This window comes from Leuciscus leuciscus (genome assembly GCF_965113295.1).
Source record: "Leuciscus leuciscus genome assembly, chromosome: 14".
Lineage (NCBI taxonomy): Eukaryota > Metazoa > Chordata > Actinopteri > Cypriniformes > Leuciscidae > Leuciscus > Leuciscus leuciscus.
In genome coordinates, this window is record NC_138738.1 from 3,377,143 (window position 1) to 3,392,307 (window position 15,165).

The 15,165-nt window shown below is 38.9% G+C and overlaps 3 protein-coding genes across 3 annotated transcripts; 2 read left to right on the forward strand and 1 right to left on the reverse strand.

Moving 5' to 3' along the window:
• Positions 1-430: 430 nt before the first annotated feature.
• LOC309474151 (deoxynucleotidyltransferase terminal-interacting protein 1-like) lies at positions 431-8,128 on the forward strand. Its single transcript, XM_082136529.1, has 13 exons — positions 431-810; positions 1,355-1,425; positions 1,551-1,647; positions 1,726-1,824; positions 1,923-1,988; positions 2,160-2,216; positions 5,889-5,950; positions 6,035-6,080; positions 6,173-6,231; positions 6,320-6,380; positions 6,465-6,536; positions 6,642-6,697; positions 7,300-8,128. The coding sequence occupies exons 1-13, from the start codon at positions 736-738 to the stop codon at positions 7,415-7,417; spliced, it is 939 nt and encodes a 312-aa protein (XP_081992655.1). The 5' UTR covers positions 431-735; the 3' UTR covers positions 7,418-8,128.
• Positions 8,129-8,322: 194 nt separating this feature from the next.
• Positions 8,323-11,603, forward strand: LOC309474182 (ubiquitin-conjugating enzyme E2 C-like). The gene is made up of 7 exons (XM_082136582.1): positions 8,323-8,471; positions 9,074-9,182; positions 10,146-10,173; positions 10,545-10,631; positions 10,736-10,940; positions 11,222-11,281; positions 11,379-11,603. Exons 2-7 carry the CDS (start codon positions 9,082-9,084, stop codon positions 11,414-11,416), a joined length of 519 nt encoding a protein of 172 aa, XP_081992708.1. The 5' UTR covers positions 8,323-8,471; positions 9,074-9,081; the 3' UTR covers positions 11,417-11,603.
• A 138-nt stretch (positions 11,604-11,741) lies between these two features.
• Positions 11,742-15,155, reverse strand: LOC309474170 (regulator of G-protein signaling 9-binding protein). The gene is made up of 3 exons (XM_082136556.1): positions 14,537-15,155; positions 13,346-13,569; positions 11,742-13,148 (listed from the first exon to the last, which is right to left on the reverse strand). Exons 2-3 carry the CDS (start codon positions 13,545-13,547, stop codon positions 12,637-12,639), a joined length of 714 nt encoding a protein of 237 aa, XP_081992682.1. The 5' UTR covers positions 13,548-13,569; positions 14,537-15,155; the 3' UTR covers positions 11,742-12,636.
• Between the last annotated feature and the right edge of the window lie 10 nt (positions 15,156-15,165).

The window sequence follows — 15,165 nt, forward strand, 5'->3', positions numbered from 1 at the left end:
AGAATTTGATGAAACTACTGTAACAAAAAAGTACCATGGTATTACTTATGGAAATGGTACCATGATAATACCATGTTTTATGTGCACTTGGCATCGTGTACTTTGAAGTACCTTGTAGTTCTGTGCAGTACCATAATACATAAATATGGTAGTAATTTATTATGGCATGGGGAACGTTATTTTAACGAAAAAAATACCGATAGCAAATCATGAAAGTATGGCGTTGTATTGAGAACACAATTTTATACTTGAAATGTAACATTTGCAGAGAAAATGTTTATCTGAACAGAAATGTCGCCACAACAATGATGGCCGCTCGATCCGTGTAAGTGAATCTGAAGCGTAGCCACGCCCATGATCGTGATGCGCATGCGCGCTGCAGAACTCAGACTTTTATTTTGAAATTCGTGACAGAAAGTGCGATCGTCTATTGGATTCTTGTTTACGTCACTGAATTGTTGAGCTTGAGGAAACGACTGACAATTCATCGAGCTCTCGAACTTTGACAAACAGTGACTTTTCGGACTATTTCATTGTGTCTGAATGCATGCCGTTAAACCCGTTATTCTCAATGCATATTTGTGGTAAAGTTAAAAGGGGTGTGAATTAGCTCGTGAGCTCTCTCTCACTGCATTGAGTTGCTGTCACGTCACAGCGACAGTGAAGTGCAACACTTATCGATCAACATCAAGAAACCCCTGGAGCTTCTCTATCGATCTTCATTGATTGTGAGTGATGGGGGCCCACAGGAGCGAGGGACGCCGGGAATGGCTCCAGCAGGACTTCACTGAGCAGCAGGTACAGACAGTGGTGAGTCAAACATCATCATCTTCATCATCACCACCCGTCATCATCATCATCATTCTCTCATCATAACCGAACTGAAACTTGTAAAGAACATTTCCGGGTCATGTTTCTTCCCATAAGAAAAAGAAAACACATATTTTGCACAAAGAAAATGAAGCCTGCTTTTTGCAAATCATTTTCATGATAGTTAAGATTCTTAATACTGGAAAGTTTTATCTAATTATTTTCTTTTAATTTCTAAAAACAAATTAGTCTCATTCTTCAAGTGTACTTACTACTCAAGCACTAAAACATTAATGTATATATATATATATATATATATATGCAAATGTGTTTGTGTGTATATATATATATATGTATGTGTATGTATATGATCTGTAAATCAAAATGATAATTATTAAATTATTGCACTGTCTGTCAAACCATCCTTGCAACTTACAACTATAAATTGAGCATTAGGCCTATATTAAAATGTACAGCATGTGATCCTGGCATAAAAAAACGATAGTTTCTACAATAATATAATATATATCCACTTTAATGGCAGAATCCCTGGAACATCATGATCAAACACAGACAGGTGCATCGCAGGGGACGGCGCTCACAGATGACGGTTAGGTAAGTCCGCTAATGTACATTTCAAGATTAGCTTCCATTGGTAAAATACTTTCGCCTATCCCAGGATAATATGCTGTAAGACATCTGTGGCTCTTTCAAAACATTGAACATGTCATCGTGTGTAGTTATACAGATCCTGTGATTTCCATGGATCTTCTGCGGACCGTTCTGCAGCCCAGCTTCAATGACGACATCCGTGCGGTGTTCAGGAAATATATGAAGGTGAGTGACCCATGCTTATTTTGGGGCTGGTTGTGTGTGATTAAACCGCTCTGATCCGTGTTTGTTTGTACGGCGCAGTTTTTTGAGAAGGCGGCCAGCAATGTGAAGGAGAATGTTGGTGGAGACGTGCAGCCCGATCAGCTTATCAGAGATGCTTGCAGAAACTGCCTGGAACATGTAAAACATCCTTTCTACACACATTTAGTCAAATATGTAGGCTCAAATTTGTGGTGAATCAACCTATGAGGTTAATGTTTGTAAATGTTCTGTTTTAGGCAAAGCAGCTGTTTCCTGATGCAGAGAAAACGGTTCAGAAACCTAGTGTTGACCCCACAGTGAAGGTTAATGTTATGCAATTCATTGAGAATTTCATTTCAGGTGTCAAAGTCTGTGATAACCTGCATGCTTGCCTGGAAAACTATAAATACATCTGATATTTTTTTTTAGTTCTGATGTATTGTATTTGTTTTCTGGGTTTCTTATTCTTTCTTTGTCGTTTGTTTGTTCCACAGCGTTCACGGCAGCCTGACGACACATCTGGCCAGAGAGACAGCCCTATCCCTAAAAAGGTGAAGGGGGAAAAATACACACACACACACTCTCTCTCTCTCTCTCTCTCACACACACACAACCGTTCAAAAGTTTAGGGTTGGTAAGATTTTTTTAAATGTTTTTGAATGAAGTGTCTTTTGCTCATCAAGGCTGCATTTATTTGATCATTTGATCATTTCTGTTATTGAAATACATAAAAAAAAAAATTTAATATTTTGAATATCATTATCAAATATCAATATCAGCATCATTACTCCAGTCTTCAGTGTCACATGATCCTTCAGAAATCATTCTAATATCATGATTTGCTGCTCAAGAAACATTTATTATTATTATCAATGTTGATTATTATTATTACGTTTTTAAAAAGACTTAATAGTAGTGTATATATAAAAAAAATAGTGCTGGGCAACGATTACAATTTTTAATCGCGATTAATCGCATGATTTTCTTGCGATTAATCGCATTGTTACGAGCAAAATTTAATAATGAATTCTAAAGTAGTGTATATAGCAGATCTAATGGCGCTTTTCCACTACACAGTACCGGCTCGCCTCGACTCGACTCGACTCGGCTCTGTTTGGTTTTCCACTGTGTAAAAGTTGTACCTGTACCTGCTTCCAGGTACTTTTTTTCGTACCACCTCCAGCGAGGTTCTAAAGCGAGCTGAGGCGATACTAAAATGTGACGTGGAAACACAGCAGACTGCTGATTGGTCAGAGAGAATCGTCACTATTCACTGCGTCATCATTGCACGCGCCAGACGGAGTATCCTGAATAAAAAACAGCAAAAACAAAAACATCCAAAAACAGCATACACTCGATTTCCTCCATTGTCCTGTGTGTGTGGGTAGCGGGTGTGTCTCGCGCGTCTCGCGTAAAAGATTAAGTCACGGCAGTTTCCTGCGGCGTCGCTATGACGACCAGGTACTATTGTGGAGGTACTATCTGCAATGGAAAACGGAGCGAAAAGCGAGCCGAGTCGAGCCGAGTCGAGGCGAGCTGAGGCGAGCTGGTACTGTGTAGTGGAAAAGCGCCATAAATGTACTGCTATATACACAAAAGTGCAATAACATGTGGTTTGCAAAAACTTTAAACAAATAGCCTAATGTGATTTTTACCAGCAGTATTCCCTTTACACAGTAGCAATAAAATATTTCTTGTAAATCTCAACTTAAACATTAAGGTAATCAAATCAAATATTAAACCAAAGCTATTTGCCACTGCCAGGGCATTACCTTTTATCTAGCTTGTTAAACAAGTTACCATCAGAGTCCTGTTTTTTTTTTTTTTTCTGAACAGGTATCAACAGGTATCTTTCATCAGGGAGCAGCAGAAACAGTCAGTGTTCAGTAGCAAGTTTCCCTGTTACTGTGCGTTCACACCAAACGCGAATAGCGCGTCTACCGCGTGTAGTTGGACGTTTGAACATTTTGATCCATTCGCGCGTCCAGAGCGAAATTGACCCGCGTAAAAAGCAAAGGTTTGACGCGAACTGGACGCGCGAATGAGGCGAACATTGAAATCACTCGCGCCAGACACTCTATTCGCGTTTGGTAGAGTGAGGAGAAGTGGTCGAGCACAAGGTGCAGCGACAAGCGAGTGCGTTCCCGTGAAACTGTCGCGGTTGTGCGCACACGCCCGCCCGCTGCCGAAGTTGAATTGTCTTGATCTTTTTGTAAACGACGTGCAGCACAAATCATTGGAAGAGAGACTGATCCTCGCTGTTTGTGAGTTTCCTGAATCTAAATAGTTATCAGGACATCAACAGGAGGGAATTCACATGGCAGAGCATCCCAGCTAAACGCCGGTGAGCAACGGACTTTCAAAATAATAATAAACTGCGTTAACGTGCGATAAAAAAATTGTCGGCGTTAATTAATAAATGCGTTAACGCGATAATAACGCGTTAACTTGCCCAGCCCTAAAAAAAATTCATAAAATCAAGCCCTCTTACCCATTTGTAAATTGTGCCCCTATTATGCTCATTTAAAGGTGAACTAAGTAACTTTTTTTACCTTAACCGAACAGCTTCGGAGTCATTGGAATAGTTATATGACTTTCAGCATCAGGAAGTATCGCGTGATATCAGGTCTCGCGATGTAACGAATTACTTTACGACAAAAAAATCAGCTAAAATTCTGTCATTATTGCGCTCCCTCACGCTGTTCGAACCCGAATGAAGAAGACGTTTTAAAGAATGTCCCATCTGCTTTGATGTCGTTGATCTACTAGCCTCTGGTATCTGAGAGTCGCCAACGAGTTTTCGACAGTGTTGTCAAATATCTATTCCGAAGCTGTAGGGGGAGCTCTATAGAGGAACCTGCGAGCAAACAGCGAGAATACAGCGAAGAAATTCCCGAAACTGCATAGCCCTGCTTTAAAGGTTCCTTATGTTGTTTCGGAGTCTCTTACAAAAGGTTAACATGCATCAAAGGTCAAAAAACATTTTAATATTCTCATAATATCATAATATCTCATAAAAAGTCTGAAAAAAAAGATTCAGTCTCTCTAAACCCCTCCTTTCTGAGAACCGACTTTGCTCTGATTGGTCAGATGGCCCAGTCTGTTGTGATTGGACAAAAGTCAGCTTACATCATGTGTTGTGAACAAAATGCCCATTATCATATCTGAATTTCAGCTCTGGATCTTCCTCAGCACTGATACACAGTGATACGAACAGTAACGTTGGCGTAATTTTTTTTCAGTATCAATTCGAGCCCGAGTCCTCATGCAGAGTAGCCTGGGAAAACCCAGACAAACTTCCGGCAAATTTAGATTTGCTCTGCAAGTAGTCTGGCAAAGAGCTCATTCAAGCCCATTTCTAATCCCTCGAAATCGCGGCACCAATCAGAAATGTTGAGGCGGGCTTTACACGATGACGATCGCTCTGATTGGTTTTAGGTCTATCCAATTGCGCCCAGAGGCATTTGAGCGACGTCCGTTCGTGAAGCGCAGCAACTTTTAAATGCATATTAAAATTGTAAACACACGAGGACAGTCTCCATGAAAGACCCACTGGCAGATGAACGTGCTGCTACATTTCTCTCCGAAACGGTAGGAAGTTAAATTAGATTTAATAGAGGATTTTAACTGTGACGAGAGGTTTGACAGGACAGTTTACGTGACAGGATGCACGCGACAGATCCGTCCGATAAAGATGACGAAGTAGTATGTCCCAAAGCTCGCCTACTTTTTTGCTACACATTCAAAAGTAAATACCTTTTCTTCACAAAAAGAGTACATACTTTTATGGCGTAGTGTAACTTAGGCGAATTGGGACGCAGCATATGGCTTTACACGGTGACGATCGCTCTGATTGGTTTTAGGTCTATCCACTTGTGCCCAGAGGCATTTGAGCGACGTCCGTTGGTGACGCCCCTTTGGAAATGAGTTATTATTTTGCCAGACCATAACTCAGTTACTACTGAGAATGGTCTGGTTTTAACCAGGCTACATGCAAAGTGGATCTGAACCGAACTCTCCCAGTCTCAGCTACAGCCACAGTGTTTGAGGGCGGGGCAAAGTTGATGTTGTTCGCAGCAGCCAATGAAGACCATAGGCTGGCATTATGCAAATTTGTTACATTGTTATGTAGATTTGTAACAGGAAGTGAGACTGGAATTGCAGGAGTGCTGTTGTTCTGAATACCAACAATAATAAATACATAATTTTTTGTTTATTTTCAGAGGAAAGGTCGTCCTCCTGGTCCAGTTGTACAGTACGACAGAACAGCCCAGTACAGCACTCCGTAAGTTTCCCTAAAAATCTTTTAATCTGATTTCTCCATATATTAAATATTCAAGCCTTTGACATTTTAAAGTGTTTTCCGCAGAGCGAAACCCAAAGTATCCGAGCCAATAAAGAGAGAAGGACCTAAGGTAGATATAATGGGCAATTGGTTTAAAATGGCATAATAATTGATACTGAAATGTTTATATGATATTAATATGTCTGTGTGATGTCTGTATAGTGGAACCCATCCAGACTGAATGAGAACAGCACATTCGTTCTGGGATCCAGGGCAAATAAGTAAGTGTACAAAGGTTTGCTCAAATGCTTTTTAAACATTAAACATGTGATTTGGATGTATTCATTCAACAAATGGAAATCATTTCAGGGCTTTGGGAATGGGCGGTACAAGAGGAAGAATCTACATCAAACACACAGAGATCTTCAAGGTATTTTTTAATTAATTTTTTGCTTTTTCTGAGCATTGATTAAGCTGTTTCTGTGTTCATGTCGTAATGTATTTTGTGTCTCAGTATGCCGCTGATGCTCAGGACAAACACTGGCTTTCAGAAAGACAGCACATGAGAGCCACAGGTGGAAAGATGGTGAGAAAATTATGTGTTTGTGTTTACAATTTTTATTTTCTTCTTCTAAAAAAATCAGTAAATTACAATTGTCCATCATCCTATTTACACTGTTACTCTTCTCAGGCCTATCTGCTTATAGAAGAGGATATTCTTGATCTTGCCCGAAGTGATGACTACAAGTAAATAAACACATTTTCTTACAAAAAAAAACGTATAAAAGACTTATAAATAAATGTTCGTTTAAAAGTTTGTATCTGCCACGGAATAAAACGATTTAAACGATAATTGATTTTTAAACGACTTTTTAATTCTCAGAATTGTGAGAGAAAATTCAAATCAACTGCGAGGTAAAAAAAAAGTCACAATTACGAGTTATAAAGTCAGAATTGTGAGATAAGAAATCACAATTCTGAGTTTTTTTTCCTCACTATTCTGACTTTATTTCTTGTAATTGCGAGTTTGTATCTCACAATTCTGATTTTATAACTCGCAATTCTGAGAAAAAGTCAAAATTGTGAGTTTATATCTCGTAAGTCTGACTTTATAATTCGCAATTGTGAGTTTGTCATGCAATTCTATGAAAAAAAAAAGTCAGAATTGCGAGTTTATATTCTGACTTTATAACACAATTGTGATTTTATAACTCGCAATTGCGAGTTTATATCATGGAGTTCTGAGAGAAAAAATCTCAACTTCCTTTTTTATTTTTTATTCAGTGGAGGAAACAGGCTTCCATATGTTAGTGGGAACATGCATCATCATATTTTCTCTGAATTCTTAGGGACTGTCCTGACTTGAAGCTGGATGAGTTGAAACCATTTGTAGTGCCCATTTGGATGGTGGAGAAGATGCAGAAGGCAATGGAAGCACAGAAAACAGAAAATGAAGTTGTCATGTAGTGCCAAACTCGCCAGGCAAGTCGATGGACCACGGACACTCCTCAGTGTTATCAATTTAGCATAACTGAAACATTTTGTTGTTTGCTTGGCGATGTACACTGTAGGCCCAGGCATTATGATCAAGTTGCCCAGGAATTGTTGTGTTTTTTCCACATTTCATTTCACGGTACAGATCTGATTCCCTTCTTTTTTTCTATCATAAAATGTGTGCTTTTTCATGAATTTGTATTTAAAGAATTAAATATCAAATGAGGCGCGTATAGAGCCTTAATGACTTTTTTAAATTCTGTAGTTAATAGACATTTTGTATGTTTGTTTTGTGTGTGTGTTTTTACCTGAACATTTATCATATTTTTTTAACAAATAGATTTTATGAATTTGTCATATTGTTTGTCATACTGCTTTAAAAGGGAATGTACTTAGTCATATTAAGTACATAATATGTACTTACCCCCCCCCCCCCCCCCCTTATTTCTCTTTTTAAATATACAGCTTTATTCTAAAGAAAAACAAAACAAAACAAAGAAGCTACTTCCTCTATTATTACCGATTTTCTGTCTTATTAAAATTGTGTGTGGGGGAGGGGGGTGTATTTAAATTATTTTCTAAATGAATTTCATACCTGTTACACACATGTCTGTTATATAACAGAAAATGTACGGTTTATTAAATGTATGTAAATGAATTTACCAATAAACGGTTTGTGCTAAATGGTGTTTTCGAATTAATTCTCATTAAAGTTGTAGTTATCGCTTTTGTAAAAGTATGAGCCGCAGCTGAATGACTCACACTCCTATGATCACACTAGTCAACGGTTATAGACACGCCCACTTAGCTGTATCAACCAGTCAGATCAAAGTGTTTTGTGCCTAGCTTGAAAGCTCATTGGTTGCTATGCGATCGCTTTGTTCGTAATCTGTGCTTCTGATTGGCTGAAACGGTGATTAGGCGGAGAATTCCGTTTGGCAACCTAAGTTTAAACAGGGGGGCGGGATGTGATTTAAAAAATTCGTTCAAGCATCGGTTAGTGTTGTCGACTCATTGAACACAGCCGGTAATATGCACATCATGTCAAATAATACTGCTATTAATTTATATGTAAAGTTGGATTCTATACGTTTAAATAGATTGCTGCATAAATGAGTTTGTTTATATGATTTTTTTTTTTTTTAGCACATTCGCCAACTCGATAGGTTAACTAACGTAACGAGTGGCTTTTTGTTGTTCATATTTCAGCTTTAACGTTAGATAACTCAAGATCTGTATTCGTTGTTTCGATAGTCTTATAAATGCTTGTATTTTATTAACATTTAAATTAGTTACGTAGGTTTGTTTATGTTATGTATCTGCTATGTTATGAGTAACTGTTAGTTAACTTAGGCCTTTAACTGTTACTTCACATCCAAACGAGAAACCGTGTACAGTTAACGTTACTCTTTAAACACGAACTCGAAGCAATTTCAGTCTTGTTAGTTTTGTCAATTCATAAAAGATGAATTCGATTCAGCTTCATGGGTTTCCATCGACTGGTTTAGTTAGTTTAGCCTGGTTGACGAAGCTCGCTATCGCAACTTGTACAACGTAAAGGTGTTTTCTGTGTTGTAATCAGTTTTATCATGCTATCGATGTGCGCATTTATTAATATATTTCGCTCAGATCCGACGATGGCCTCTCAGAACATGGACCCCGCAGCCGCCGCTTCAACAGCAGCTCTGAAGGGCAGCGAGACGAATACAAGTGTGTCGAAAGGATCCGTCACTAAAAGGTTTGATTGTCCACATTCCTTTTAAATGTAGTGTAATGTTATGTGCGACACACATGGGCCGTTTTCTGAAAGAAATGCACGTCGTTAAAATTTTCATAACTTGGAATCAATTCTAACGAGATCAATACGATATCCTGTAACAACTGGATTCCCACATTTCCCATAGGCTTGCTTTATGCTTCTTTGGTTCGGGAAACATTGTAGTCTTTATCATAATAGTTTATTGTACTGGAATTAAACAATATCACGTGAGCAAGTGTACTGTCAGTGCGATTGTGATTCTGCTTAATGAACAAGTTAGAGTAACTTGTGTTTCTGAGTCTGACAAAAATTGTTTATTTATATCCCTTTTATGTCAAAAATGGTTCCAAAAGAATTCAAAGCATCAAACTGTGTGTAATGGGAGTTTCAAAATCCTTAAAGTTTAAATGCATTGTGTTGTCCTTTTTTCCCCCTGAAATTCATATTTTAGTAGAAATCTATAAGGACTTTGAAATCTGCCTAGGGGGTGCTAGTTTCTCTATTAGTTTCACTGCTGTTAATACCACTTTTAACACTTACCTTGGCATCTGATTCTGAACATCACACTGGCGTTTACATGCAACCAAATAATCCATTAGTGATCGGATTGACGGTTCAATCGGACTGAAAAACTTCATGTAAGCGCCTTAATCGATCCGACTGAGCTCGATCCAAATTAAATTGATCGGATTGAAAGGGGGTGGTTTATTCCTTTTTCTAATCCGATCCAGAGAACATGTAAACACTTGTTTGGATTGAAAAAGGAACTGAAAGGACTGTGCATGTGCAATGGCGTAATTGAAACAAAAGGTGTGCATGTAAACCAAGCCACTGAACAGCACTACGTCTCTCATTTGAAAAGAAAAAAGAAAGTATTGCACTTATTCTTTTTCTTATTCACATTAATGTTCAATGTCCCCCCCCCCCCCTTCCCCTCTGTAGGCTTCAGCAAGATCTGATGACGCTAATGGTAAGACCTTTATATAACACAGGTATTCTGTTTAGTCTCTTTTAAAGGATAGTTCACCCAAAAATGAAAATTCTGTCATTTACTCACCCTCAACTTGTTCCTAACCTGTATGAGTTTCTTTCTTCTACTGAACACAAAATATCTTTTGAAGAATGTCAGAAACCAAACAGTTGATGGATCCCATTGATTTCGATATACTTTTTTCCATGATATGGAAGTCAATGGGGTCCATCAACTGTTTGATTACCCATATTCTTCAAAATATCATCTTTTGTGTTCATCAGAAGAAACAAACTCGTACAGGTTTGGAACAACATGTGGGTGAGTTTTTGGGTGAATGATCCCTTTAACTGTTGTTTAACTCAATGCAGATGTCAGGAGACAAGGGTATTTCAGCGTTTCCAGAGTCTGACAATCTCTTCAAATGGATCGGCACAATAGATGGAGCTCAAGGAACGGTGGGAGTTGTTTTTCTCTTGATGTCTGGAAATGTGATTCTTGCATGTCCTAATGTAGGTTGTCAGAGAGTCCTGCATAAATCTATGTTTCAAAATCTATTTAGGTTTATGACGGTTTGAGGTACAAACTTTCACTGGAGTTTCCTAGCGGCTACCCCTACAACGCCCCTCGGGTGAAATTCGTCACTGCTTGCTTCCACCCGAATGTTGATGAGAACGGTTTCATCTGCCTAGACATTCTGAAGGACAAGTGGTCCGCACTTTATGACGTTCGCTCCATACTGCTGTCCATTCAGAGTCTACTAGGCGGTAGGTTCTGCTTTCACGTGAGAAACCAAGATTTGCCTCAATTTCTCACAATTGATCATGATCTTCTGAATGTTTAATTGAAATTAAACAACACAACAGGATTTTCTTTAATTCGACAGTATGATTTCCTTAACTTTGCCAATGCCTATCTATCCCCTGATATATAGAATCCTTTAATTCAGATCTTAATTAATTTGAGGTGAACTTCTTTCTGTTAGTTTAGTGTATAAAGCAGCATGTCTGTTTTGGTCTTTAACGTGATTTACCGTTCTTGTTGTTAGAACCCAACAATGATAGTCCGCTGAACTCCACAGCTGCTGAACTATGGGGTGACCAGGAAGGTAAGAGAACATGCCAAAATGAAGCAGTTTGTTTGAAACTTTAGTGTTTTTAGAGAATTATGCAATAAACTGACATGTTTCATATCGTTTGTTGCAGCCTTCAAAGCCCATTTGCACTCAACCTACAAGAACTGAACAAATGTCTGCCCCTTGTTTTACCCGTTTCTTTTCTTGTTCATATTCACAATGTCAATGTTCTGTAATGTCTTTTGTGTATATTATTTCTGTGTTGTATTAAACTTGCCTAAATAAAATGCTGACTGCAGTGTGCATAATTATTAGAATTTAAAAAAAAGGTTGGAAATAAGACCATAATGTTAAATGTTTCCTTTTGTTTTATTTTAGATTTTTACAGTATAAAGGCTTTGTGGTGAATGTCATTGTCACCATGTTCAGACTGTCTTAAAGGAGTAGTTCACTTCATTTTAATTCTATCATAAATTACCCAAACCAGATAATTAATGGATCCCATTGACTTCCATAGAATTTTCTTTCCTAGTATGGAAGTCAATGGGATCCATCAACTGTCTGGTTACCGACATTCTTCAAAATATCTTCATTTGTGAATCTGGACCACAAAACCAGTCACATGGGTCTTTTAATTGAATTTATACATAATCTGAAGGCTGAACAAATAAGCTTTCCATTGATGTATAGTTTGTTATGGGATAATATTTGGCCGAGATGCAACTATTTAAAAATCTGAGGGTGCAAAAAAAAAAATCTAAACTTAAGAAAATCGCCTTTAAAGTTTCCATTTATGTTGGCGATTGTGCAGAATTCACTTACAAAAATAAATGTTTGATATATTTACAGTTGGAAATTGACAAAATATCTTCATGGAACATGATCTTTATTTAATATCCTAATGATTTTTGGCATAAAAGAAATCAATAATTTTGACCCATACAATGTATTTATTGTTGGCTATTGCCACAAATATACTCATGCGACTTTTGACTGGTTTTGTGATCCAGGGTCACATTTGTGTTCAGCAAAAAAATCATACAGGTTTAAAAATCCACTTAAGGGTGAGTAAATTATGACAGAATTTAAATTAAGTGTCCTGTTCCTTTAAGTACAAGATTGACCAAGCTGTTAGTCAATGGGTGATCAGTCTTACTTTTCAGATTCAAATGAGACCAAGCTGCTTTATTTAACTGGCATAAAGTTATGCCCAGTCTTAAAGGGAAAAAAATAGACTGCCTTGTAAAACTAGTCTAAGCATCTTGTGCAACCAGCCACAGAAAATAATTATAGTCTGAAAAATGATCAAGTTAAAGGGTTTAAAGTGTATGATGGTCAACAATTGAATCTGATATTGCAGAATTCATGTCTCAATTTCACCCAGTTTCTTAGCTGAGCAGACATAGCAGACAGCCTATTTTGCAGTTGTGGTGCTGGCAACAACCTGATGTATTACTTTGAGACACCACCTCCACTTCCGTCATGTCCTCCAAACTTTCATCCTCCTCTTGCCCACCATCGGCTTCTTGTGTGGGTTCAATAGACCACAGTGGCACGTTAACTCTCTGGAACATTTCTTCAAGCAGAACGTCAATCTCCTTTACGTGGGTCTTCAGGTCTGGTCTTTCCGTCTCCTCTATTGATAACCATGGCGTCTGCACCATCGCTGCTCGAGCTGCGACTTCTGAAGTTCCACCTGCGTAGCCGGCGTTGACGAGGGCTTGTCGATCTCTGCGCTGGTTGAGGGGGAATATCTCCTGCAAGACTCTGACCTTCTTTAGGTCCTGCTGGAAGTTTTCCAAGCTGGACGAGAAGATCACCCAAAGTCGTTCAACCTGTTCTTTGTCCTCTTGTCCTTGCTCCATTTCTGTCAGCAGAGCTAGCAGCCTCCGGTGAAGCCCTGAAACACGAGCCGATCAAGTCAACTCTCGACAGTTTGAATGTTGCGTAATTGAATATGGCCTAGCTGATGTGCAGAAAAATACTGAAAGGAGAATGTGAAATTTCTGCACCGCTAGCATCACCAAACTGATTCCCTTTTATCTTTTAAAGTACTTGTTCTGCTTGTCTTTTTGTTTCTACTTTGTCCTGTCTTACCTGAGCATATTTTATGAGCTACTATCCTGGTTTCCTCCAGCTCCTCTCTAAGGAAGCTCCCGTCAATGTTGCTCCCCAGGGAGGTTGCCATTTGCTGGAAGCAGGCTGTCACTTTGCTCAGGGCGGCTTGTGCCCGTTCACTTTCATTCACCTGCCTCTTTCTGGTTTGGATCTCCACCACTGACTGCCGCCAGCGATTCATCACCACTTGTGTTGTGACCGACCTAAACTTGGCAGAATATTTAAGAGTTATTGTTCGTCTTACAATCTCAGAATGGGTCTGGCCAATTCTTAACTAAAATAATTTAAATGATAAAGTGGGATAATTTTTGTCTTAAAGGAACACGTCGACTTTTTGAGTCTTTAGGTTATTCACCGTATCCCCCAGAGTTAGATAAGTCCACACACACCCTTCTCATCTCCGTATGTGCCGTAACTGTCTGACGCACCCACCGCTAGCCTAGCTTAGCACAAAGACTGGAGGTAAACGGCTCCAGCTAGCATACTGCCCCCAATAAGTGACAAAATAACACCAACATTTTCCCATTTAGCAGAGAGTTCGCTCAGAGTTGGAGTAAATCACTCCGCAGAAGTAGCAGTGCTTCGCCCTCCGAGAATATAGTTCCCTGTATGTATACGGTTAGAAGATGGCTGTGTCTCATGTGACCTTGTTATATGTACACGCTGTGACTATACAAATCACAACATGTAAATAGGAAAATGTTGGCGTTATTTTGTCACTTATTGGGAGCAGTATGCTAGCTGGAGCCGTTTACCTCCAGTCTTTGTGCTAAGCTAGGCTAGCGGTGGGTGCGTCAGACAGAGTTACGGCACGCACAGAGATGAGAAGGGTATGTGTGGACTTATCTAACTCTGGGGCATACGGGGAATAAGCTAAAGTCCCAAAAAGTCGGCGTGTTCCTTTAACTAAATGTATGTTTAACTTTTTCTAATCTAATCTCAATCAAATGAAGAGACCACAACCATATCTTTTTACACTCATAAATTATTTGGCTTTCATTGCAAACTTGTGCCTCTTGTTTTAAAGTGATTTTAAAAACAAAAAGTAAAGAGTTTTCTTATTTTACCTTATTTCTAATGTAATTTTGACATAAGTTCAGACTAAAGGTTACATTTGTATGCATTCGTATACCAAACATTTTACTAAATGAAAAGAAAAAACCCACTTACAGTTAACCGAGCCTCAAAGATATCCGTGTGATTTCATAGCCCTCTGAAACGTGCAAGCCGCTTTCACAGTCCTGTTTTTCAGTGCGATTACATCCGTTTGAGACACTTCTGCCAACCTCCTTGTATTCGTGTGCTCACAAGCTTTTATAGAGACGGTCTTCAGGGACACTTGTTAAAATTAGGCCCAAACCTTGCAGTCCATGCTCCCAGAATACCTTGCGCTGTAGATTTTGTCAGAGTTCTTTCTTTTTATACATACAGCATTGGGAGGACAAGGTTTTAGATCAAGAGATCCATGCATAATGACTTTCTGTGTGCGGTTGTCTGTATATATATGTGTGTGTGTGTGTGTGTGTGTGTGTGTGTGTGTGTGTGATAATGTGTGTGCTGTGCACAGTGGTTTCTGTGAAGTTAATTGTCCACAGGGAGAGTGGTATGGTATTGTGGAGGAACAGACGGGGATCCTTTATTGACTCTCTTGTGATTACTTGGGCTTGTTTGAAAGCTGTGTCTCGCTTGATGCAACACGTACGCTCCCGTGGGTTAAGTCTCCTGAGCAACACAAGAATATTAGTTCATTCAGTTAGCAAAACAGCAAAGCTGTAATAGGCACTCACATAATTCCTTAG